At 40.9% G+C, this 24,964-nt stretch overlaps 5 protein-coding genes across 7 annotated transcripts; 2 read left to right on the forward strand and 3 right to left on the reverse strand.

Moving 5' to 3' along the window:
* Positions 1 to 365: 365 nt before the first annotated feature.
* Positions 366 to 4,044, reverse strand: LOC135649784 (protein HOMOLOG OF MAMMALIAN LYST-INTERACTING PROTEIN 5-like). The gene is made up of 7 exons (XM_065168584.1): positions 3,786 to 4,044; positions 3,604 to 3,704; positions 2,479 to 2,588; positions 2,331 to 2,406; positions 2,097 to 2,225; positions 1,336 to 1,407; positions 366 to 1,237 (listed from the first exon to the last, which is right to left on the reverse strand). Exons 1-7 carry the CDS (start codon positions 3,883 to 3,885, stop codon positions 581 to 583), a joined length of 1,245 nt encoding a protein of 414 aa, XP_065024656.1. The 5' UTR covers positions 3,886 to 4,044; the 3' UTR covers positions 366 to 580.
* A 659-nt stretch (positions 4,045 to 4,703) lies between these two features.
* LOC135649785 (large ribosomal subunit protein uL10c-like) lies at positions 4,704 to 7,654 on the reverse strand. Its single transcript, XM_065168585.1, has 2 exons — positions 6,953 to 7,654; positions 4,704 to 4,933 (listed from the first exon to the last, which is right to left on the reverse strand). Exon 1 carries the CDS (start codon positions 7,543 to 7,545, stop codon positions 6,973 to 6,975), a length of 573 nt encoding a protein of 190 aa, XP_065024657.1. The 5' UTR covers positions 7,546 to 7,654; the 3' UTR covers positions 4,704 to 4,933; positions 6,953 to 6,972.
* Positions 7,655 to 8,109: 455 nt separating this feature from the next.
* On the forward strand, positions 8,110 to 11,244 carry LOC135649783 (heat shock protein 81-1-like). Its single transcript, XM_065168583.1, has 3 exons — positions 8,110 to 8,312; positions 8,413 to 8,835; positions 9,462 to 11,244. Exons 1-3 carry the CDS (start codon positions 8,187 to 8,189, stop codon positions 11,010 to 11,012), a joined length of 2,100 nt encoding a protein of 699 aa, XP_065024655.1. The 5' UTR covers positions 8,110 to 8,186; the 3' UTR covers positions 11,013 to 11,244.
* A 2,096-nt stretch (positions 11,245 to 13,340) lies between these two features.
* On the forward strand, positions 13,341 to 20,586 carry LOC103997745 (uncharacterized). 2 transcript variants are annotated; one of them, XM_065168582.1, is made up of 4 exons: positions 13,341 to 13,428; positions 14,671 to 15,020; positions 15,639 to 16,797; positions 17,478 to 20,586. In XM_065168582.1, exons 2-4 carry the CDS (start codon positions 14,875 to 14,877, stop codon positions 20,160 to 20,162), a joined length of 3,990 nt encoding a protein of 1,329 aa, XP_065024654.1. In that variant the 5' UTR covers positions 13,341 to 13,428; positions 14,671 to 14,874; the 3' UTR covers positions 20,163 to 20,586. The 2 variants fall into 2 exon arrangements, with proteins under 2 accessions (XP_065024654.1, XP_018674118.2); XM_018818573.2 differs by having other exon boundaries at positions 13,362 to 13,614.
* A 915-nt stretch (positions 20,587 to 21,501) lies between these two features.
* On the reverse strand, positions 21,502 to 24,884 carry LOC135583243 (uncharacterized CRM domain-containing protein At3g25440, chloroplastic-like). Of its 2 annotated transcripts, none has more exons than XM_065168685.1 (4): positions 24,656 to 24,884; positions 22,782 to 23,226; positions 22,107 to 22,508; positions 21,502 to 21,855 (listed from the first exon to the last, which is right to left on the reverse strand). In XM_065168685.1, the coding sequence occupies exons 1-4, from the start codon at positions 24,757 to 24,759 to the stop codon at positions 21,700 to 21,702; spliced, it is 1,107 nt and encodes a 368-aa protein (XP_065024757.1). In that variant the 5' UTR covers positions 24,760 to 24,884; the 3' UTR covers positions 21,502 to 21,699. The 2 variants fall into 2 exon arrangements, with proteins under 2 accessions (XP_065024757.1, XP_065024758.1); XM_065168686.1 differs by lacking the exon at positions 24,656 to 24,884 and having other exon boundaries at positions 22,782 to 22,956; positions 23,079 to 23,217.
* Between the last annotated feature and the right edge of the window lie 80 nt (positions 24,885 to 24,964).

Genomic DNA, 24,964 nt, shown 5'->3' on the forward strand with positions numbered 1-24,964 from the left:
TTATTTCTTTATATCATTTGTGCCCATTATCGTTATACATCTATTTTTTAAAATTTCAAAAATAAAATTATAATTTTTATAATTTAAATTATTTTTATATAAAAAAATTAAAATTTGACTGTTTGAACTGGAACCAGAATTGGTGGTTACAGTTCATTTCCAGAACTAGAACTTGAGTGAAATCAGACAAATCAAATTCTAATTTTAGTTCTTTGATTTTTAGAAAATCAAATGGAATTCAATATTTATCTACAATATTGTAGATAAATACTACAATCAGAGTAATCAACAAACAAACAATAAACATCGTCCATGAGCGATACTAAGCTCTCAGAATTCAATATTTATCTAGTAGAGCAAGTAGAGGTAAAACTTAAGTCTGCTCTTCATATTACCATATTACATAAACAAAATAGAAATACAAAGAACATAACATGATCCATGAGTTTCAGCAACGTACAAATGTCGAGGTTTAGAGAAGAAAAACTATCCATATAAACAACATCACATGCCCGCAAACCAAATAGTATGTACAGAAAATACAATTGCAGTTTTTAAGAAAGAGCATGGACACGCACACCTAATGAATCTCAGCTGAAGGATTGGTCAATAGTTCAAGAGAGCGCCGAAGGAAATCCACAGCAACAGGGACATCGTCAAATCCAAGAGCACCCACAGCAAACCTTGCTGCCTTGTGAGCTTCTCCAATCTTCTCTACAGATGGCTGGTAATTGCTGTCATACTTGTAATTCTCAACAGATGGGGCTGGGGGCACAGCATGGTTCACATTGCCATTGCCATTGCCACTGAACGGCACAGTTGATGGGTAATTGGGAAAAGATGGAGCTGAATGGTGAGAGGAGGCAACGCCAGGGCCATGGTGGAAAGCAGGCTGATGTGTGGGTGCTGCTGGGAACGTGCTGTCATGATAACTTGGGCAAGACTGAAAATTAGGGTAACAATAGTTGGGACTAGGATTTTTGGGTGAGTGATAATTTTGTGGAACAGGTTGTTGTTCATTTGGATAGGATCGGGGATCGTAGTGTTGAGGGTAAACAGTGTATTCAGGCCTGTTTGTTGGTGGAAACTGATGGAGACCATTAGTAGGATGCTCAGTGGTACCATAAGTTGTTGAAGGTGCTTGACTAGAGAAGTCTGTATTAATTATTTCGGAGTGCTGTGATGATAAATCAGCACCTCTGTGGCTATTCTGGAAGCCCTCACTTCTTCCTAGACTCTGTAATTAAGAAAAACAATTGCCACAAGAGGCATCTATCATTAACAGTTTAGGCAGAAAGAAAAAACAGATCTCCATGTAAAAAGTTGCAAGGTGACCTCATTTATATGCGGAGATGATGTGTCGCCACCTGGTAGGCTAGATAGAAAGCTCTCACTTGGACCAAAGTCCTAAATAAGGATAAAATGTTATAAGAATCTTTCTGCACATTCCATTAACTAATTTTTGTCCATCAAAACAACATTTGGTGAAATCACTTTAGGAATAGGAAACTTCTCCAATTCAAAAAGAATAGACCTCCCAAGAAAGAATAAGAGTGAACAAGAGTTATTATATTAAACTATCATTACAATAAAGCATAAAGATATAATAGATCTTCCAGTATGGTCTCAGATGTATATACTGTCTTGTATATAACGGGGTATTAGTGACATAATTCTCAAGTAAATTATGTATAATTCCAGACTAATCTGCCAAATACACATAAAAGTAATAGGATTCCCGACAATCTCGTTTGCCAAATCACTATAAGCTGGCAGCATTACATTGCCTGTGTCGAAATTGAGAACGCTCATAGAGGAACAAACAAAAGCTAATTATAAGAGAAAAACAAGATGTGGTACTTTAAAGTTTGTTCCAAATTCCGACCCAGGAAAATTCAAATGAGAAATAGAGAGCAATTGACTTCAATCTTGGTAGCTGGCAAGAAAGCTTTGCCTTTTTTGCATGCAACTTAAGCTCACAGAAGTAACCCCAAAATTATCCAACACATGAATTAAGTGGACGAGAAGGGGGAAATGACAAATAGTGTTATAGAATTTATCTATATGAGATATTAAAATTAGGTTAAGAAGCATACACATGTGCTTCTTGGTGAGGTTGACACGTCATCACCACCAGGAGGGCCTGGTTCAGGCTTTCTTCCTTCCTTCAAAGCTTTCCTTATATCTACAGCTTTCCAAACTGCATACTTCTGCTTCTGCTCAATCTACAAATGGCAAACCCATTTTTTGAGCATGGACATGAAGAAGTTTTTTCCACTCTAAGGAATCAAGACAACAATAAAGGAGACAGTGCTGCCTGCTAAACTTACTTCAGGATGAAGTTTACCAAATTGATTCAAAATCTCAAAGAAAATGCTGGCTGCATAAAATGTTCTTGCAGTATTCCTGTAAGATCCACAGAATTAATTTGGCTGCACTAGTAAGACAGAATGTACCACAAATAACTGCATAAAGTACAAGTCAGCTCTCCCAGCCCGATCTTGCTTATCTGCCTTTGCAAAAAGATTCGATGCAAAACCCTCCACATAAAGATTGTCATCTGGTCCTAATTTTAACGATTTCTTGTCCTGCAGCAAGATGCAGCAGTTCCACAGGAACAAAGAGAAAAAAATCTAAATCAATAATGAATTCCCATATCATAATGCATTGCACAATGCTACAATTGACAGAAAATATAAACAACTAAATGAAGAAAAAAATCTACGCCATGTATGAAGTTTATTGAGAACATAGCTTAAGTGGATTGGTGATAGACTTGATAGAAAGATCCACTTGGCCAATATCATGGTTTGGCATTTCGGGTACCAGACCCTTGCTGGTCTCTCACCGAATGGGTATGTGCCAATGTACCCATACAGTACACTGACACATACGATGAAATTTCTTTTAGGCTTTGGCTATACATGGTGTTAGGAGGCACATGCCAATGCCACAACACAACAGGTCATCCTACACACCGCCTGGTATATACCGATCTGAGAAAAATGTAAAACCATAGAGCATATTTATTAGAGTTTCTTTGTTAATGCTCATCAGTTCATGAGTGGTTGTAATACAACCTTCCTTGACAAGAAACAAGCACTGGATATTGTTCTCAAGCAAAAAGACATGTCACATATGAAACTAAAGTAGCTACTTTAGCAGCAGGGCACCCGTCTATATGTTTTATGCATGTGGGAGAGGTACACGATGCCCTAATTTTTATGAAACATCCATTTCCTCAAATAAACACAGTAGATGTGCTCAAACCAGCCCTCCTGAGGCGACCAGGTCTCTTTCACATAGTGTAATAGTGTGGCCATCATCAGTTCACGAAAGGTAACCAACAAACACAATCAATAATTTGGACTTTTGAAGCATGATCACCAGGTTTCCACAATGAATCAGGTAGTTATAATAATCTTCAGAACATGAATTCTCTTATCATGCATTCTATTAACACACACACAATCCAATTCATACCAAATTAAGTGAATGAACACAAGCGTATGTACTTGACGCAGCAGAATTCTCACAGAAGCTGCATTGAAGAATTAAAACGAGCGATGAACCTGATGATAAATAGGAAGAAAAAGACGGGACCTTCTCAAGCTGGTTCATGAGAGAGAGAAGGATGGCGTCCGTGGTCTTGGTGCGCTCCTTCTTGGGGATCTTAAGCCCACGATCCATCGCGTACAGCCGACCTATGAGACCGATAGGAGTACCGACAGAGACTTAAGGAATCGTGAGAAATATATGGCTAGGGTTTCTCTACGCGGACTCACAATAATAGGTGACGATGGGCTCGTGCTTCTGGAGCTCGTCAGCTCTCTGGAGATATGGCAGCAGCACCTTCGCCGGCTCCGACTCGCTCCCCCCTGCCATTACACCTTTTTATGCTGTGGTGATGCAGAGATCGATCCCGACGCGAAGAAGTAGAAGAAGAGATCGAATTGGGGACCGGAAAGAGGAGAAGTGTTGGGGGATTGATCGATCGATCGCTACAAAGTTCGGAGTTGATATAGTGGTGTCCGGGTTGGTTAACTCGAGACGAAGGAACCGCCACTGAAGGAATATATATATATATATATATATATATATATATAGTTTCTTAGTAGATGTGCCAAAAATATTATAAATTTATTTAAAATAATATAACCGATATAAAAGTCTCCTTAATTATCTTTATTGCTAAACCAATAACAATCCTTTTTTTACTGAATAATGATCCTATTTAAAATCTCATTTTTGTATATGAGATGGTTTCTATTGGGTTTTGAACTTATTGTTTCAAGTATAGTATATTTGAATTATTTAATTGAGGTATCAAAAAATAATATAAATCTATTCAAGAATACTATAATTGACTACTGGCCCAACGATTCTCTCGAATACTATAATTGATTATCGATGGATTAATTCACCATATGCAATGATGCATATGGTATAAAAACACTGTTTCAATGCACCTATTCAAGGACATTTTGACTGTGTTTGACTAGAAACACTGTCAAAATACTATGATGCATATCCATTATAAAAATTGATATGCACTCATAATGTCAAACAGCACTCATAATCACAGCAATTCAACCTACTTCCATGAGAGTGATCCTAAACTATTGATTACCATATGTTCTTGAAACTGGATCCTTTATGCTATTGTACATTAATGTAAAATTACCAATATAACAGACCAAATATAGTCCATAGAAATGCTCAATTTTAATCATGAGCTGAAACCTTAGAATAGCAATCAGTAATGAGAGCTGGTTTTCCACTGCATATGTCTGCGTAGATTTAGTAAGATCCAGGTTCAAGTTTATGAAACAGCCATAAATTACACACCAGCCCATTGACTTCATAGCTGCTAGGGCTAGAACCTGCTTTGATGCTAACTGATGACCTACAGAAAGCAAAACTGGACCATCACCTGCACAAATGCATAAATGAAAATTAGATCAATGAAATATATGATGTAAAAAATATAGATAAAGGCAGCCGTAAAAAATAGTGCAAGAAAACATGCATATGAATTTTCGGTCACCACCAATCCAAAGTCACTATGTTTTTTGAGTTTTGATCAGTTTGGCGCAAAACAAGAATTCATTTCTATTAAAATTATTGTTATATGTAAGTGAAATATAAATTAGGACTACTAACATGAATTATCAGTGGTAATTGATTCTGTCACCAGGAAAGTCTGCTCGAGACAAACAACAAGACTTGAACACTAGATCTATTGATTGGGAATTTTACGCTTCACTTCATGCTAAATAACCCCACTAATCACTTTTCATGTCTGCTTGGAACAAGTATAAAACCGAATCTTAAAACAGTGACAGGATAACTCAAAAATAACACAAGAATTATACACCTGGTATTTCAATTTTTACCAGAAACTATCATTAGATTAGGTGACAACATACAGTTGAGCACTTCATACAGCGAAAGTGGTCATTTTTCTGTAGTTTTGCATTTAGGAACTTAAACAAAATTGCCTCCAGATGAGAACCAAAAGTGGAACAAAATTCAATACCACGGCCTGACCCCTTGCTACAATCAAGAACATTAACTCAAATTTACAGGTTTGAGAAATAATAACAAGAGATTGATCTACAAAGGAGAGAAGTACAGTGTCCAAAGAAAAACTAGAGGACCTCATTGCTAGAACAATGTAATCCAACTAAACAATGATGATGATGATGATGATAATAATTCTGAGGTAACATTTTTCCCTATCATTAAAATCAAGAAACAATACTAGACCACTTTTTTATTCTTATTTAAAATAATGTAGTCTCAACTGAAAGATTAATCTTTTAAGCTCAGACAAAGCTTTCAAATAAAAAAATCATTAGCATATACTATCTCGAGGAAGCTTAGGATGGTGAATCCTCTATCTAGTCAATCTTAACGACTAAGCCTATCAGCATCGTTCACACTTCACAACACATTGTCGGCTGGTTGATAAGAATAACTGAGCACCTTGCGTCATCTTATAAACATTAAAAAAAAAAAACCAACAAGCCCTGAATCTTTAGATCTATAACCTGATGGTCCTGATCTGTTATATCTTCTTCTAATTGCAGCATGATCTCCACAACAAGGTCCACTTATAACATCACCGGTGATTGATTCAACCACCAGAAAATAAGTTATACAGCTCAAGGAACAATCCATATGAATGATATTGCTCCTAATTTACCTTAAACCGAAAGTTTCGACTAGAAAGATGTGTAGTTTCAACCTAACATCAGCTTGTTGATGTTTTATTGAATTACATTAAAAAACATCTTTACCATCTAAAGAAACTATCACATAGTAAATACAGCCGCAAACAAATATACCAAGTAGAACCGAGGATGTTCAAGATTTTCTTTTGGCTTGACCCTGATAACTTAGGGCCACAAAGACACAATGAGCCACCACAACACCATATGTTAAACACTTCCATCTTACATAAACTCAGATATATAAGAAGATATATGTACTTTGTTACCAAGTATTGACTATCTCTCCATTGTCATTAACTAAAATGTACATCAATAACCCAATTTTCTGTGTCTTATTATAACCATATTTTATGTATAGCATGCTAATGATAATACAACATCTTGCCAATGTGAAGTTAGATTGGAAATTTACATAATCCTCCTGAATCCCATACCACGGTAGCCGAAAGTTTTCCGTGTGCACCATGGGATTAGAAAGAAGCAATATCTGGGGTGCCGGAACAGATTATACAAGTCAATGGGCTGCTGTTTTAAGGGAGAAATCTTAATTGCCAGTGGCTCTATTCATTGAAATTTATCTTTATACAGCTTTCTTTAGTCAATGGTGAATTTAGATCCCCCATTGTGATCACAAAAATAACAATAACTCAGCATTCAATTGGTTCAAATCAAAAAACAGCAAGCTAAAGACGAGAAAAAAGGGGAAGACAACATACTGCAATCAATCGTCGAGCTTTTAATTCTCAGAGGCGGCCGCCGCCGCAGCTCCTTCGGCAGCCTGATCAGCATCCGTGTCGGGCGCCTGCAAGATGCTGAGAAGCGACACGGCGGGCGTCTGCAGGCAGCCAAGAAGATACGCGTACGATTCCATACGGGTGGGCATGGTCTCGAGGGCCTGGAAGTCGTCCGGACCGTAGAGGCGACCCTCGAAGACAGCCCCGGTGAAGTCGTTGAGAGCGAGCTTAAAATCGCGCTGGAAGTCGCGGCAGGGCTTGAGGGCGGGGGGGATCTCGTCGGAGTGGACGAAGAGCCAGGCGTTCATGCCCTTGGCGCAGGGCCGGAGGGGCTCCCACCGGGTACCGGCGATGGCCTTCTCCACCAGGGTGTTCTTGGCCACAATCAGCTTGGCCGACGGGGGGAGCGCCCCCCGGAGGGCCTGCAGCTGGCGCACCGTGAGGCCGTGGCACCAGATCCCGGCCAGGAGGTGGCAGTTTTCCAGCTCCCGCCGCACCATCTCCTTCTTCATCCTGGAAACCGCCGCCCGGATCGGCGGCAGCGAGGTGGACACAGCGGACCGCAGCGACGCCATGAGCCGCCGCCGAAGTCTACCCGCAATGCAACGGCGAGAGGGCGTGCACACAAAAATCCCAGACCTAATAACCGGACGCGAACCATGAGCAAGATGGTCCTCTGCGCTTTAAAAGTCGTGTCGTTTGATCACATACGATCCATCTCGAATATGAAGGGTAAGGATCGTATTCCAGATCTACGCATGGTAGTATCAGAACGAATGACACTGGCTACAGCGCGCCGCTCGTTGATCCTTTTGCTTCGGTCGCGCCCAATAAATGAAGACTTCGAATTGGACTAACTCAATTGAGAAGAATATAACTATATTAAGAATAATATTTACATTATGGCTGATATCAAACATGCAACGACAACATTAAGCGAATAAATTAGAATTCTCCTTAATATAATTCGTAATATCCATCATAAATATTTCGTCGCCTATCACGGATTAAAGTAGAACACTGGTCCGGTCCGGGCCAGCTCGATCCGCACAAACTCGGCCTCGTACTCGAATGCGCGACGTCACATAGAAAGATCTAGAAATGCGCCCCCTTTCCACTATATATTCCACTTCTTCCCTCCGCACTCAGCCTCTTTACCCGAAGCCCTAACGCCGTAGCGCTTACATCTCTCCCTCGATCGATTTTGAGCGAAGCCATGGCGGCCGAGACGGAGACCTTCGCTTTCCAGGCGGAGATCAACCAACTCCTCAGCCTGATCATCAACACATTCTACTCCAACAAAGAGATCTTTCTTCGTGAGCTCATCAGTAATTCTTCCGATGTAAGTTTCGTGTTCTTTTAAGATCTTAGTCCGAGGCAAAAAAAATTCTCATTTTTTGTTCTTTCCTTCGTTTTTGTTGCTGATATTGGTCTTTAAACAGGCGCTGGACAAGATTCGATTCGAGAGCCTCACGGATAAGAGCAAGCTTGACGCCCAACCAGAGCTCTTCATTCACATCGTCCCCGATAAGGCCACCAACACGTTGTCCATTATCGACAGTGGTATTGGCATGACAAAATCCGATCTTGTAAACAATCTCGGTACCATTGCTCGGTCAGGGACCAAGGAGTTCATGGAGGCGCTGGCCGCTGGGGCCGACGTCAGTATGATCGGGCAGTTTGGAGTGGGGTTTTACTCTGCATATCTGGTAGCAGAGAGGGTCGTGGTGACCACGAAGCACAACGATGATGAACAGTACGTCTGGGAGTCACAGGCCGGGGGTTCGTTCACGGTTACCAGGGATACCTCCGGGGAGAGCCTTGGAAGGGGGACAAAGATCACCCTTTTCCTCAAGGAGGATCAGGTAAACACTTTCCAGTAGGCCATAATTCTTGCAAGTATTATAACTTTTTTTCTGTTTTTTATCAGTGTGTTTTACATGATAAGAACATTCGCTTCCTGTCATTATCTCGAATTTGCATGTGGAACGATATATATTGAAAGCTGATTATGAAAGGAAGTGACCAGGGGATTGAAATTGTTATTTGTTATATCCCTCGTACTGATATTTCTATACCCATAAACTTTAGATTTTATGTGTGATGGTAAGTAATTTGTTTCTTTGTTCCTGGTTATGTAGTTTTAGGCTACTGCATTCTTACTTATCTTTGTTATGTTACAAGCCTAAGCTATGATCTATTGCCATATGAATATGTCCATGTTTGGTGATGCATGAACTATGTTTCATCATTTTGAAACAATATAATAAGCTACTCCTTGTTGATCGTGACTTAGCCCCTCTTCTCTAAAGATTACATTTGCTTTGCTCCATGATTTCTTTCTTGGCAACATCAACTAGTTTTCTCCTAGTGTATTAATTGGACAGTTCTAAATGTCTGCTCTTGTTGGAGATTCTCGTGTGAAAAAAATCCTTATTGATTAATGTTAGCATATGAATGTTATCTTGTGCTTTGCTTTGATGAATTGCAGTTGGAATATCTAGAGGAACGGCGCCTCAAGGACTTGATCAAGAAGCACTCTGAATTCATTAGCTATCCCATTTCCCTGTGGACCGAGAAGACCACAGAGAAAGAAATTTCAGATGATGAGGATGAGGAGGACAAAAAAGATACCGAGGAAGGCAAGGTGGAAGATGTTGATGAGGAGAAGGAAGAGAAAGAGAAGAAGAAGAAGAAGATCAAGGAGGTTTCTCATGAATGGTCTTTGGTCAACAAACAGAAACCTATCTGGATGAGGAAATCTGAAGAGATCACAAAGGAAGAGTATGCTGCCTTTTACAAGAGTCTCACTAATGACTGGGAGGAGCACTTGGCTGTGAAACACTTCTCTGTAGAAGGCCAGCTTGAGTTTAAGGCCATTCTTTTTGTGCCAAAGAGAGCTCCTTTTGATCTCTTTGACACAAGGAAAAAGCTCAATAACATTAAGCTTTATGTTCGTCGTGTCTTCATTATGGACAACTGTGAAGAAATAATTCCTGAATACTTGAGCTTTGTCAAAGGGATTGTGGACTCTGAAGACCTTCCCCTTAACATTTCAAGAGAGATGCTCCAGCAGAACAAGATCCTCAAGGTCATCCGCAAGAATCTGGTCAAGAAATGTATTGAACTCTTCTTTGAGATTGCTGAGAACAAGGAGGACTACAACAAGTTCTACGAGGCATTCTCAAAGAATCTCAAGCTTGGAATCCATGAAGATTCTCAGAACAGGGCGAAGATTGCAGAGTTGCTTAGATTCCACTCCACCAAGAGTGGGGATGAGCTGACTAGCCTCAAGGACTATGTTACACGAATGAAGGAGGGTCAGAACGACATTTACTACATTACTGGCGAGAGCAAAAAGGCTGTGGAGAATTCTCCCTTCCTTGAAAAGCTGAAGAAGAAGGGCTACGAGGTTCTTTTCATGGTTGATGCAATTGATGAATATGCTGTTGGTCAGCTGAAGGAGTTCGAGGGGAAGAAGCTGGTGTCTGCAACAAAGGAGGGGCTGAAGCTTGATGAGAGTGAGGATGAGAAGAAGAGGAAGGAAGCCCTGAAGGAGAAATTTGAAGGGCTCTGCAAAGTCATCAAAGAAGTATTGGGTGACAAGGTGGAGAAAGTAGTGGTGTCTGATCGCGTCGTCGACTCTCCCTGCTGTTTGGTCACTGGAGAGTATGGATGGACTGCCAACATGGAGAGGATAATGAAGGCACAAGCTCTCAGGGACTCCAGCATGGCTGGCTATATGTCTAGCAAGAAAACTATGGAGATCAACCCAGAGAATCCCATCATGGAGGAGTTGAGGAAGCGAGCGGATGCTGACAAGAACGACAAGTCAGTCAAGGACCTGACACTGCTGCTATTCGAGACGGCTCTCCTCACATCAGGTTTTAGCCTTGATGACCCCAATACCTTTGGCAACAGGATCCACCGCATGCTGAAATTAGGTCTCAGCATCGACGAGGATGAAAAGGTCGAAGACACTGACATGCCGACGCTGGAGGATGCTGATGCAGAAGAGAGCAAGATGGAGGAAGTTGACTAATCTGGCCCAAACTTTGCCTCTTGAATCCTTTGGCACTTCTTAACAGCTTAAGAGTCTCATGGTGCTGTAGTTTGGTTCTTTAGGAATTTGGTAAACCTTCTTTGCGCCTTATGGCAAAGAGGTTCTTATATCTTCCACTTATGCATGCTTGGACAACATCTGTTATTTTATGTTAGATCAGTCTATGATTTCACAAGTAGTTGATTAATTTGAATGGCACAATTTATAGGAAGTTCCTTCTGTTCCCAATTGCCTAAAAGCAGCAGTAATTTAGTGCTAAAAGTCCACAAGAAAGCATGCAGATGGATCCACAGATGACATGGCTGTTCCTAGGACGTCTGAAACAGCTTCCAGGAGCTGGCCCTTCTCAAGACTTTTCAGCATGCAGTGACAAACCATCTGCAACTCTTTGGTCAGAGTGCTGAGGCATGCATCAGTGTCTCCACCGGCAGCTGCACAGATGCAATCTGTCATGTCCAATAAGGTTACATCCCTCTTGCGCATCACCCCATGTTGCAAATTAGTAGCAGCAGACATAGGTTCATCTTTTGAGTTCATGGTAAATGAACGTTGAGACAAAACGTATTTAGAGAAATTAATATATTTAACATATATATATTTGTATAAAAAAATCAAAAGCACATAATATTATTTGCTGTGATGAAAGCCCATGATACATGATTCTATAACCAGGATTTAAGGATCTTTTCACTATTTTGTGATTTCTTTCATGACTTCCAGCACTTTTTGCCTTGTTTTCTTCCCGAGGTGCAAAGATTGGACCCAACACACAAGTTTTAGCATCATCAATGTTATGAGCATCTTAATCTAATATTCATTTCAAAGACCTAAGATTTCTATCTTCTCCTAGTTGTTCTTATTTCACAGAAAATGATTTGTCTGCTAAAAAGAAACAAGCTGAAGGATGCTAACTGCTGCTGCATTTGAGTTGTTTCCAGTCTCCATATGATGCAATAAAGATTAATAGAACTCTCACAGTCATGTGATGATAAGCCTGAATCCAATCTGTAGACTTCTAAATTGATGCCTTTTTGTTTGTAGAATTAATAGAACTCTCATATTCACTATAGACATCCAAATTAATGACTTTTAACTTTGTTTATTATATATTCAAGTCAAGTTCAACATTATCAACTTTTCTTAATGCAAGACCATCATTTTTCCCATTGCCATGTAAAAAAAAAAGAAAAAAAATCATTGTTCTAAGTCGCCATGCAACAAATAATCTCCATCCCTTCTTTCTTCACAAGTTGTTGCACACTTTTTAAGAACCCTAAAAAGTGACCTTGGTCTTCCTCCTCAACACCATGCATACATCACACACACACCCCTTTAGTAGTCAAAGTAATCTTACTTTAATCAAGTGCCTCACTTTGTGGTAGTCTTGTTTCATTGAACGAGTACTCGACAATTTCCCTCAAGAAAGCCACTGGCATTTTGGTCAGATCAGTATTCCAGTGGCATATCCAAGCTATCAATCAAAGAGGAGGGGTGCTTTGTCACAGAGCTCCATCCTTGTCTATATCTCTTCCCAAAAACACAAAGGAAAGAATTATTTATTGATTTCAATATATTTGAAGTGAGTACTGACAAAGTTCCAATAAGTTGTTACCCATTATACATCCCAATTCAATGAATTTGGACCACCTTAGATCTTCCACAACATGTCAGGGGAACATAGCATCCTCTTCTTGTTTATATAAAATAACATTAACTTGATAACTATGATTTTTGTTTAAATACATTTATCCTACTCTTCTTTGTGGGTTGAAGTGACCAGATTATTCAAGTTAAGATTATAATTCACAACTTAAGATATATTGTACAGCATAAAAATTGAAGAAATCATGCTATCAAACTCCTTTTGTTAGATAGCATCTAAAAAAAGAGAAAGAAATAAAAAGAAAATGTAGGGAAAGCAGATGCAGGTTAGAATTCTGAACTTGCTAAGGTGTGCTCAGAAGGTGATGTTTGAATGCAATCATTGATCTCAGAAAGCCTTGGCTTAGATACTAAGCTCTCAGCTCTGAGGGAAACCAGAGATGATCCCCACCTTTGCATGTTGGGCATATCATTTCATTGGAAAGTACTTGCATGCTCAAGATAAAATTGATGGTTTTAGGTTGAGATAGGGGCATGTTGGCCAAGTGAAACTGTAGAGAAAGGGAAAGGCAGTGTCAAGAGTTGGCACCTCCACATTTCACTCATGAACAATATATCAGCAAAAGATAAAAGTAAGAGAGAGAAGATAAAAAAATAGATATTAGAGTTGGTACAGCATAGGACATCCTCCATTTCCATTGCTCTCTCTCTCTCTCTCTCTCTCTCTCTCTCTCTGCAGTTGCTTGTTGCTGTACAGGCCTGCCTCTGGTGGAGAACCTGATGCCATTGATGTGTGAGTGGGTGGTGTGTTTTCGTCTTTCATTTCCTCCCAACTTCTGCTGTGAGTGGAGGAAGAAAACAAGACCCTCTTCTTTCTCATCAGCTCTTCCTCTCCTTTGGTAGAGGAGGCAGCTCTACAGCTGCACTTCTCATCTCAACACTGCTTGATTTTTTTTCCTCCCTTTGGAGTCAAGAGTGGGTAAGGCATGGAGATGCTGCCTTTTCTTTTGTGTGTGTGTGATTCTTTTTCCTCTGCTGCCATGGGTTTTCATTCCTATCTCTTGCATGTAATTTCTGTTTCTCTTGGACCCTCTGAAGGTTGCATGTGGGTGACCGTTCATGGATTTTCTTGGGATCTTGCTTTGGTCACTGCATCAGTTTGCATCAGCCATGTCCGTGTCCTTGTTGGGATCTTTCATACGATCGACCTCTCTTCCCCTCCTCTCACCCTTCTCTTTCCCATCCTTGAAATCTTTTGCTTGGATCTTGGATCTGTGCGGGGTTTCTGGTACCTCTCAGGAAAGGGAAAAATCAACAACTGGATTTCCTTCAGATTTGTGTCTGGATTTTTTAGCCCAAGATGCGTGATGACCTTCTTCTTCTTCATCATCTTTACCAACACTTTTGTCCGGTCTCTTCTACTTCATCCCCTTCTGTTCCATCCGAGGAATCCAAGGCCCTAAAGATGAATGGTAACCCTCTCATGGCTTTTCTTTCCTTCCTTTCTCTTCCATCTTATTTTCCTTCAACTTCCTTGCAAGATTTCCCCCGGTGGGTGGCCATGCTTTTGATTCTCCTCGTTCTCGGTACTCAGGCCTTGGTTTCTATTCTGTTTCCCTTGGAATTTGTTTTCCACCCATCATTTCATGTGCAGGGCTTCTGCCATCCTCTCCTTTCTACCTTCCTTCCTTCCTCCTCATCTGCTAATGAACTGGTTTATTTTTGGAGGGTGTGGGTGCCCCTGCAAATCTCCTCACCCCCTTTCATCACATAAAATGACACCTCTGCAAGTTTCCCAACCGCATGACTTTTGATCTTCTTTTTGCATGGGAGGCCTCAGGTGCCTTGGTCTTCAAGGAGCCTGATCTGTAGTCTTGGGTTTGAAGTCCCCCCCCAAAAATTCCAGTTTCGTGTCTACATGAAATAATGCTCCAGAAGTCTCCATCTTGTATCATGGGTCCTGTTTCCTCCCCTAATAGGTGACTTGCTCCTTTTTGATTACTAAGTTTAGTTTTCTTTTTGTTTAATCTTGCAGGCATCAAGTCAGGTGAGAGGTTGCAAATTCTCCTTTGTGGGATTTTACTGTTCTCCTACTTCTTCTGAGGGGTTGCTTGGGAGCTCAAGTCCTTGGTATGCTGGAGGCTAAGAACAAGAAAAGGTCCAGTAGCAATAGAGCTGTTGGGCTACTACTCCAGTTAGAATATCTAATAGGAGAAAAATTGGAGCAGGCCTTCTTCAGATGTTATCCGCTAAAAGCCCTCTAGATCCTTCATGTTCCTCCAAGGTTCCAGCACCGAAGACTGGCGAGACGGTCTCTGAAAAGCTTGCCTCCCGGGAGAGGGATCCCATTCTTGGACAGACACCAACTCCTAATTTCTCTATAAGGTAACAGTTCCCCGGAGCACTGCCTTGTGTTGGTGTTGTGCTGCTAAATATTGCTTGCATCAATCAGATTAGATGTGTTTATTTCCGGAGGGCCTTTTGCTAAAGGTTTTGGTTCTTCACTTACAAATCTATTGGATGAGTACCGACCTTTAGTGGATCTGAGCTCATTTTTCGCCAGACTATTGCCATTGATATCCATCACAGGCCTCTGGATATCTAAAGCAATCAGGAATGAAAGGCTTGATTCTTCTTCTGGTGGATGATTATGGTTTTGATTTTCTTGATATGTTATTAATTATATGGGCTTAATTAATCATATCATCTGATTAACAAAAGTTGTCCTTCTAGCGAAAGGTGACAGATTTAGAGGGTCATGGCTTTGCGGAATGTTTGTCTAGTTCCTTGATTAGTGGTTCATTTTTGTATCTAGTCTTGGTAACTAATGTGTGGTGTGATCTGAACAAGTTCACTGGTGAAATATTGTTGTGAATGAGATTGACCTCCTTTTTGTGTCTATGCTTGGAAGTGTGGAGTTGTGTTTGATCGTCTAACTTTTATGCCTTGCTTGCAAAAATATATCTGAGGCTTGTTCTTATAGAACTGTTGCTTTGATCTCAGGGATTATGTTTTCACATCAAGGAGCAAAAGCATCGAGACGAGCTGGCCGTTCACGCAGCATTTCTTGCAGCGTTGCTTGAAGCATGGTGTCAAAGATCTATTGCCACCCTTCGAACCTCCAGATTTGGTGAGTGTCCAGTGTTGGAGCAAGGGAGTAGAGTCTCAACAATCTGTAATCCGCCCGGAAATTGAACAGATCCCAGTGCATATTGGTCCTCAAGAGAAGGCCGTGAATATAAGACGGGACTTGTGTTCGCCAATAGAGACACAACCTCCAGATGGAAGGTCAGCCACTTGTCGGAGGTTTAGGACTGATGAACTGACTCATTCTGGTGCAGATATCGGCTCGATAATTACTCGTGATCAAGTTGAAGGGACTTCTGCTGCGATTGGTGGAATTTCATGCTCATTTGCTGTAAATAGAGATGTCTTTGAAGCGCCTTCAGATATAGACGTTGTTGAACCCACCAAAAAGCTTGGAAACTCACGCGAACCATCCGAAAAGAAGTGCAGGTTGATAGTCAGATTGGGTGTCATCTCCGACAGTAGCCGGGCAGAGGACATAAAATCTAGCTCCAGTACTGTTTCAGATCCTATGGCTTCAAAGGTTTGTCCGGTTTGTAAAATGTTTTCTTCCACTTCAAACACAACTTTGAATGCGCACATAGACCAGTGCCTGTCGATGGAGTCCAACACCAAGTGTTATTCAAGCAAAGTCGTAAAACCAAAAGCGAAACCAAGGAAGAAAAGATTGATGGTGGATATCTATACTACTGCTCCTCGTTGCACTCTCGAAGACCTTGATAAGAGGAATGGTTCCCACTGGGCTGTTGAATTGGCATTTGCAGCTGCACCAAGTGTCGAAGTTGACACAGAGACAAAGAAACCAAAGTTGGTACTGGTGGGTTCTGGAGAGGGCATAAAGGAAGGAGCTGTATATGTTGATTCAAATGGTGTAAAACTAGGAATTTTATCCAAGCTCAGTAGTACATCACAGTCAAAGGAAGAACTGAAGTTGCAAGAGCATGACAAAGTCGTCAGGACTGGCAAAAGTTTTCTGATCGGCAAAAAGAAACATTTCAAAGCAAAGTACTCAAAGAAGATGAAAATGAAGTCACAGAGAAAGAAGTTGAATTCATTTATGCTGTTGAAAGCAAAGGTACTTTGACTTTCTTCATCCAGAAATCTATGGCTGCATTTGAGTTCTTGCACAAACACTCTTCATTACTTATATCATTCTAAGCAAACTCTTTATGGAAATTTCGAAGTATTCTCTTCTGGTTTGATGTATTCTTTAATATGCTGAACAAGTATATTGTTCACTACATCTCTTCTATAGTTAACATAGTATCTAGAAACATGTTGAAATCTTAGATGTGCTTAAGTCTGAAGCAACATCCAGTTTATGAGTTCTTAACAAAGAACCTGCCTACTGCTTCCATGGCCTTGTTTGTGTTACATTTATTTTTTCTAATATTTTTACAGCTGGAAGTTGGAACTTGTGACTGTTTAAGCCTTCACTTTTCTCTCATTTCAAGCGTTCTCATCATGATCCACAGCTATAATCATACCAGTCACTACTTCAAATTTGTACGACTTGATGCTTTCCAGCCTTTTGGATTTGTGTCTCCGATCCTTTTATTTCTTTCCTGTCTGGGTATATTCTTCAAATAGCATCCCAGACATAATTTACAATCTGGGTTTTCTAGCATGTTTTGTGTTTATATGGTTATTTTATGGCTGAATTCTTCATCCTAACTTTTTTTTATCAGCTTTAATTCTACCTGTGTTGATCATTAGGCCAATTTGGTGGCATGATTTGTATATTTGTTTGATCAGATGCAAACTTCAGTCGAAGGAGATTGTGATGGAGAAACTCATCATGAGAATGGAGAATCACTGTTACATATATCAGATCCAGGAAACCTTGCCAACAGTAGGCCTGCGTGTCTAAGGCAGTGGATTTGTTCCAGACGATCAGATCTTCCAAAAAAACTTGCCAGCAAGAATGCCCATAGTGCATCAGATAATACTGCACTTGTTAGCCGACCAGATGCTTATATTTCTTCTGTTTCCTTAAGCCATCACTTGAAGTTTTCTAGGTTATCTGAAGATTTGACCAGCTCTCCAGGATCCAAAAATATCGATATACTGTCTAAGACGGTCCACCCCATGGATGATGGCATGAAAGTATCTGAAAAGCTAACTATCTCAGCTTCCAGATGGTCGTCTGAAAGCACTGAAAAAAATAGCCTTCTACCGAGAGTATCAAAATCATCAGGGAATTTTGAGTCTTCTTCACGAACCGAAGCAAAGGAGACTGCTCCGAGTATTCAACATCGACCTGATACTTCTTCTGACAGGACAAACATACCTTCAATCCACTGTCCCTCTGCAAAGGACCAAATCGTTTCTACTCTGATGAAGAATGACTTGGTTAGAAGATCACCCTTCAACCTACAAGCAAGGAAAGGTGATCTAAGTGTGAAACCTGATACTTGTAAGAAGTTCCGTAAGCATAGATCCATTTTAAGGAGTGGCAAGATTAGAGCAAAATTTCAGTCAGCTACCAATGGAGTGCATAATAAAGGTGTGCTTGCTCCTGCTGCTGATATTGCAAGAGCAAGTAAAACACTAGGATCTTGCGAATTAAATCACTCATGTGTCGTAGGATCTGGAACAGGAGAGATGACGAATGATGCATTGCCAGGCACGAAAGATGTCCCAGAATTTGATAAAAAAGACGAGGGAAGCACACTGGAAGAGCAGAAACACAGTAATCATCTTGAAACCAAATACCACGGTCCTGATGTTCAGAATTTAGACATGCAAGTAGAGGTCTTGGACTCTGGAAATTATGTCAGGAAACCTTCATCGGAAACGGCTGGTGGTAATCTTCTTTCTAATGATACTGTGTGTTCAGAAAGTCTGCAAGCAGCCTCTGATTGCCAGTCTATCTCGAAAAGTGAGGTCAACACAGGACAATTAATGCAAATATCTGAGAAGCAAGTGGTGTTCTTTGGTGATACTTCCAGAGAAGAAATTGATGGACAAAACATTCAAATGGTAGACAAAATGGAAGATAGAGGAGAAAAAGACTCTTATGCAGTTCAGCTTGTGGAACGTACTGTTGAAACCATGTCCATCCAGGAGTCCAGTGGTTGTTCAACCAATCATGGGAATGCGGGGCATGAAATCCGCCAAAAGTGCTCCTCGATAACCTCAGTTAGAACAACAACAAATGAAGAGTTGGTTGGTGATGGTAAACCATGTGGATCACCTGATTCAACTGCTTCAACCATCTCACTCCCCTCTCCAAAAGATCTCAAATATACAGATTCAGATGCTAATGTATTTGCATCTGCTATCAATGCTGAAAATAAGTTGGGCTCGATAGATCCATTAGCTGAAGATACTGTAGTATCTGAAGAAAGAAATGTCAAGGAGAGGAATGAAGAACTTAAGGTGAATCTACCAGCAGAAATATCTGGTTGCATGGTAGATGATAAGACTTTCTGTTGCTCATGTAGGGAGAGCCTTTCAAGAGAGTTTCAAATTTTACAACCAAATGCTACTCACAGGACACCCAAGGTGAAGCAGGTTTCCAAGTTGTTCGCGAGGCCAAGAGTCTCTTCCTCTTTTAATTCATGTCAAAATCACAGAATTAATACCACAGTCATCTCCAATTTGCAAGCAGCTGGTCAGCCTACTACCAGCAAGGGTTTGTCAGATTGTGCAGTCAAGGTTCCAACTTGCAGTGTTCTAGGTTCTGCTATCCCATCATCTCAGTCACAGAACCGGTCAATATCCAATCCGATCCTTAGGCTGATGGGTAAAAATTTGATGGTGATGAACAATGAAGAGTTTGTGCAACCTCAAAGAACAGTTCTGGAATACCCACCAAATGTAAACTTCTTGTCACCTCTTGGATTTGCTTTAAACACCAATCACTCGAAGCAGGAGAATTTTCGATACCATCACAAGATCTTCAGCGGGCCTCCGGCCTTTGATGCAACTGCATCGGTGGGTGAGCACCAATTTCCCATATGCATGCCTAGCGCACAGATGGCTGGTTTTTCAGTGACTCCCTTGCATACTGCTTTTGTGCCAAGACTTGATCACCACACTTGGCAAAAGAATGCATGCAGAAGGTCCAACTCCTCTCCAGCTTCCTGCATAATGAATGAGGTTCTTGTGATCGATGACCCTATTGAATTTGAGAGACGACCAGTCACTTCTCTGAGCAGTCCAATAAGTACTTTGCCTTTTGCTACTTCAGGCTTGAATCCTTTGTCTCAGAGGCCATTTTCCTGCGTCTCTTCGCAATGCCAGATTAGATATCTTCGTGGTGGCTCAAGGCCCTTGTTACCAAAACCATCCACTGGAATTAATGCTAATTTGACGAAGAGTGGCAGCATTACAGAAGGCCATGGTCCTCTACCTCCCAGCCCCTTTTTGCTCCAAACTGCTACCGCTGCTCACATGCAGTCATCAGTATGTTACTCACAGTTGCATGGGTCCTAAACTGTACAAAAGTGCTTGCGGAACCTCTGTCTCAAGTTCTACTTTGCAGCCATTGTTCCAGATCTTAGCTTACTTGACTGAGTACCCTCCGAGCACGGTTGTCTTGCAGCAGATTTCTTGCTATACGGTCTTTCTAGCAGCCATGAAGCATCCTTTGGAACAAAAAGAACAGAACCAACAGGAATGTGACTCTGAGTTTTGAAACACTTCATGTATCGAATTTGATGTTCTAAAGGCCTTGTTGGCTGCGACGGCAAACATTCTGCAAAGTTGCAGTTTTGAACTTGTCAAAGTACATGTAAAATTCTCAATAATCCATGCATCTGAATCCTTCCAAACTCTTGTGTGAAGCTTCTTAGTACTACTGATGCTTATAATGAATTTTGAATTGGGGTAGTGGTATTGGTGGGTTCCTGTGGTCAATTTTATTTCTGTTCCAAAATGACTATGAAGTGATCAATAATTGTTTATGGTTTAAAGACTCGAATAAAAATCGTACTTGAAAATTTCTGTGCCCCATGATCTCTCTCCATCAACATGTTATGACGTGTATTCAGATCCATTTCAGCTGCCCAAAATGAAACAAAGCTACAGAGTGCACTGAAGAATGCAGGATGATCCTACCATTAAACCTGAGCTTTCACTGCTTTCATTCGTCTACTGCTGTGGGCGTGTGGATCTGACATCAGAATGGATTCATGAGTGAGTTGTAACGCTAAATACAACGAGCTCTTTCACGCTAGTTATCCCATTGCGTGTATATTAATGGATTCAAAGATGATCCATCGCCACATGAAATATAGCCGTTGCAATGGGAGAGGTGAGAGATGGGAAGGAACAAAGCCTTCTTGCACGAACAGTAGTAACACATATGGGCAGTACGACGAACAGTCGAGAGAGAGAGAGAGTGTGTGTGCAATGATCTGATTCCTTCTGGTGGCATGGCGACAGCCATCGTTTCTTGATGCCGCTGTTCGACGTTGGACGACACCAAAAAAGCTGCCCATCCACTCGTTACCACGTGCCGACACCGAGGGAGTGGGGCCCGGCAGCCAGTGATCAAAGCCTGGGGATTTGGAACGCGTCGATTGGCGACGCGGGTGGAACAGTGCGTGCGTCAGCCATGTCTCTTCTTCCCTGTGAGGGGCAGCGGCCCACCGTGCGGTGAACGGAGGGGAGGCGAGGGGCCATTAATGGCGTTTACCGAGTGCCATCCATGTGCATCGCTTCCCGTAGGTACGGGCAGCAGGGGAGGCCGTACGGTTGCCGTCCTTCGCGTTTTCGAGTCCTCTCTCTCTCTCTCTCTCTCCGTCCGAGGAAAAGCGAAGAGATCGATGAATATAATTTAGACATTTTTCATGTGCCTTTTGCTGCTCACAACAATACTGCCTCGACATGCCTTGTGAAGAAGACAAAGGTAGGAGTAGCGGATATCTTAAACACACCGATCGGTTTCGAAATGGAATTTTAAGGAACAGTTTCCGGTAAAAGATGAGGCAGAGAACAAATCAATCACTGTTTCGCGGATTTGAGAGTGCTACTTTTCTTCGCCGGCCGTGCTTTTGGTGGTAATCTCTTTGTTCTTCTGATACAACGCAACATGCTTATGGTACTCCTCCAGTTCCTGCTCCAGCTTTTCGATGAATTCACTGGTGTGCTCCAGAGATTGCTCGAATCTATATTTCTCCAGAGCCTGTAAGACATTTCAACGAAAAATAAGTATTGCGAGGATTAACTAGTTAGTTTATCATTTCCGAAAAGTACGACAGCAAAAGAACCTATGAGATTCAAAATTCCATTTTGGCCAGATGAACATGGAAATTGATTGATTGGGTGCTTCTCCAGTTTGTAGCATGATGCGGATACATGGATTCTATTGCCGATGCCAGGGGTCATATTACCATATGGATAATGTACATGAATGTGATAATCCAAGACCATTACCTTCTGCTTAGAAAGTGTCCCAGGAGGTGACATTATATCAGGTTGCACATAGTTCTTCCCCCGGTAAAATATGATGGTGTTATTGGCCTTTACGTCGATCGCGGTACCTTTGCTGAGCCGCGCCAGTTCTTGGGCATATTCATGGATCTGGCCAGGTCTGCAAGGCCTGCAGACAACTTTTACTGTTTCATGCTTCTTCCAGTGGAGATGCATGTTGAGAACCACACCGCCAAACACTCCTCGCCGCCCGACCGGAACATAATTCTTCTTCTTTTCACCGGTTCGTCTTAGGTAAAACCGCTCTTCTTCGGTGAGGATTTCGGGATCATGTACTTGCTCCGGAGCTTTCGGAATCTCATATTTCCTCAGCTTCTCAATCAACCATTCTTCTTTTCTTTTTGCCTGAACAATGAAAATGCTGGCCTAAGCAGAACAATCTACTTATAGAAGGCACGAAAAGCAACAAACTGAGTATATTTTATAAAAAAATCAATTGACCACTAAAAATCAACATTCATTAAAGAAGATTATCAAATGGCATATCACTGTAAGTATTAACCCGTGGAACTACAGATAGAAATCTAGAGAACTATGAACGACTATACTGAAGTTCTACAGCATGAAATGAGTGTTTGCAAGAAGAAATAGAAAGACTAGAATGCTTACGTATCAAACCTTTTCAAGCTTGTACCTAATTCTAACTTCAGGATTTGGCGACTTCATCTTCTTTTTTGCCTTCAATCGATACCATTTGAGCTCATTTAGTTTTGCTTTTCTTGACATCATCTTTCGCTTTTTCGTTGGCCTTGATTGAAATCCTGGTTTGGGATTTGGTATACCGACGGAAAATCTGGCCACATCATCATCTGTGTTAAGAGTCACTAGTGCATTGCTCCTAAATCTGATTGACTGCCACCTTTGTGGGTTAAACGGATAATATATGATTGGTTTGTGATAAATCAAAGAAGATACCAGAACGCAAGATGAAAATGGCATATCCTTGTATCCTCTCGGACCAGAACATGTACACATTGAAAGACGCAAAATGCATGTACATCTATGCATATGTGATGTCCAATTCATCAAGTAATATCCATTCCTGAACCCCACCAAAGATGTCCTGCAAGAAACATATCATAATTTGCAAATGCCCTCCAAAAAATCACCATGTAAGAAAACTTAATAGAAGAGAAAACACGCTCAAAATCACTTGTGTCTTTGTATATTTAAAGCAACAAAAGGATTTGAGGAATGATACAATAGCAGCTCTATCAATAGATGCATCGAGCAAATTCCTCTCTGTATACCCACCAGACACATCCCAATAAGAGGTTTGCATAACAATGTCAAACAGCAGTAGCATCAACAAGTGCACTAGCTGACTTGGTGGAATGCATTAATCGAGATTTTCACGATACGGTCTCATGGGTTTTTCCAGGAAAAGGCTCCTAAAACATTCACCGCACAGTAATAGCATCAAACTTTTAGTATGTTAAACTTACATACAGGGCAGATAAGCTCCTAAAATTGACAAAATATAGACTTAAGAACCATTAAGAATCCTTGTGGAATGGTCTGAAAGAAGGATATCCTTATGATAAATGGAACTGGAGACTACGAAGCCACCAACCTATGGATGCTTATTTAATCTAAAAACAATTAAGAATGCAGTTCTGTTTATGATTTAAGTTTGATGAAAGCAAGGTACAATAATGCAACAGAGAAAATTTAAGCTCCATATTTAAAAAAGATAAACAAGATAAAAAAATATGCAAAAGAAAATTCCTAGTCTTACAAGTATGGCAATAAAACTCCTAGTCTTACAAGGCCTTAAAATACTCGAAGCAAACCCCCCTGCCCTGAAAGCAAAACAACACATATGCACTCAGAAACACACAAGAATTATCTCGAGGCAACAAACGAGTAACTGAACTCAATCAAGCTCAAAGTGCACAAGAACAATAACAACAAACTAAGAAGCTTGAACTCATCACGAGTACATCTACTCATCAAGCATCGTATAACTAATGCCGATCAAACAAGAGGTTATGCGCATCTAGTATGTTTATCCTTTTCTTCTTTAATAGCATAGGAAACACATGTTAGGACAAGAAGCAATTCCGACAAGGTTATGAAATTTGTATCATGTCATGAGGATTATGAACATCCACCTTTCAGTCATTGATTCACAAAAAAGTAAGACTTAAAGTAGCTATTGCCTTCTCAAGCACAGTCAAAAACTCATTCCAATAGGTATACTGTTCAGACACTTTATTACTCCTCAGATGTCAAACTTCGATGGGAAGAGCAGCCAAAAGATAACCATATTAAACAGAATTCACGAGAATCACTGAAGCATATAAGACATTGAAGGAATCAAACAGATACAATAAACGGATTCGCCTATTATGAACTTGAAGAGAAAAAAAGGACAGAGAAAACGAAACATCTCTCGAAAAGTTCTACCAAAATGCTCCATGCAGAAAAATAATCGAACAAGAAGGAAGACAAACACAGAATTTATCAAGGAAAACCGAAAAAGGAATCACCTTGTCGGATTAGAAAGAGGAATTCCTTGACGACCGCACCAAGAAATCAATCCACGGAACAATCCGACACTCTTACTTCTCAGAAACCAAGAAGCAGAAATCATGGGAAGACGTCGCGTCTTCTACTGATTGCCACCACCAGCGAGAGGACGGCGCTGTTCCCGGCAGCGAGGTAAGCGGCGGAGCCCGAGTTCAGGTAGGGTTTTTCCCTCGGATATGTTGGGATTTGAAGCCTAGGCAAAAACAACTAATTCTACCCGATTCTTATCCCACCTTATGCGTCCCACATTTCTTCAATCACGGAACAGG

This window comes from Musa acuminata, chromosome BXJ3-9 (assembly GCF_036884655.1).
Source record: "Musa acuminata AAA Group cultivar baxijiao chromosome BXJ3-9, Cavendish_Baxijiao_AAA, whole genome shotgun sequence".
In the NCBI taxonomy this organism is placed as follows: domain Eukaryota; kingdom Viridiplantae; phylum Streptophyta; class Magnoliopsida; order Zingiberales; family Musaceae; genus Musa; species Musa acuminata.

Excerpts from the sequence above, each read along its gene's own strand:
- LOC135649784 (XM_065168584.1), bottom strand. The coding sequence starts at position 3,885 with ATGGCAGGGGGGAGCGAGTCGGAGCCGGCGAAGGTGCTGCTGCCATAT. Across the intron at positions 3,705-3,785 it reads GCCCATCGTCACCTATTATT|GTCGGCTGTACGCGATGGAT; the intron begins GTGAGTCCGCGT and ends TCGGTCTCATAG. Across the intron at positions 2,407-2,478 it reads CGGGCTGGGAGAGCTGACTT|GAATACTGCAAGAACATTTT; the intron begins GTACTTTATGCA and ends TGGATCTTACAG.
- LOC135649785 (XM_065168585.1), bottom strand. The coding sequence starts at position 7,545 with ATGGCGTCGCTGCGGTCCGCTGTGTCCACCTCGCTGCCGCCGATCCGG.
- LOC135649783 (XM_065168583.1), top strand. The coding sequence starts at position 8,187 with ATGGCGGCCGAGACGGAGACCTTCGCTTTCCAGGCGGAGATCAACCAA. Across the intron at positions 8,313-8,412 it reads TCATCAGTAATTCTTCCGAT|GCGCTGGACAAGATTCGATT; the intron begins GTAAGTTTCGTG and ends GTCTTTAAACAG. Across the intron at positions 8,836-9,461 it reads TTTTCCTCAAGGAGGATCAG|TTGGAATATCTAGAGGAACG; the intron begins GTAAACACTTTC and ends GATGAATTGCAG.
- LOC103997745 (XM_065168582.1), top strand. The coding sequence starts at position 14,875 with ATGTTATCCGCTAAAAGCCCTCTAGATCCTTCATGTTCCTCCAAGGTT. Across the intron at positions 15,021-15,638 it reads ACTCCTAATTTCTCTATAAG|GGATTATGTTTTCACATCAA; the intron begins GTAACAGTTCCC and ends CTTTGATCTCAG. Across the intron at positions 16,798-17,477 it reads TTATGCTGTTGAAAGCAAAG|ATGCAAACTTCAGTCGAAGG; the intron begins GTACTTTGACTT and ends TTGTTTGATCAG.
- LOC135583243 (XM_065168685.1), bottom strand. The coding sequence starts at position 24,759 with ATGATTTCTGCTTCTTGGTTTCTGAGAAGTAAGAGTGTCGGATTGTTC. Across the intron at positions 23,227-24,655 it reads CCTCTTTCTAATCCGACAAG|GACATCTTTGGTGGGGTTCA; the intron begins GTGATTCCTTTT and ends TGTTTCTTGCAG. Across the intron at positions 22,509-22,781 it reads TTAGGTACAAGCTTGAAAAG|GCAAAAAGAAAAGAAGAATG; the intron begins GTTTGATACGTA and ends TTCATTGTTCAG.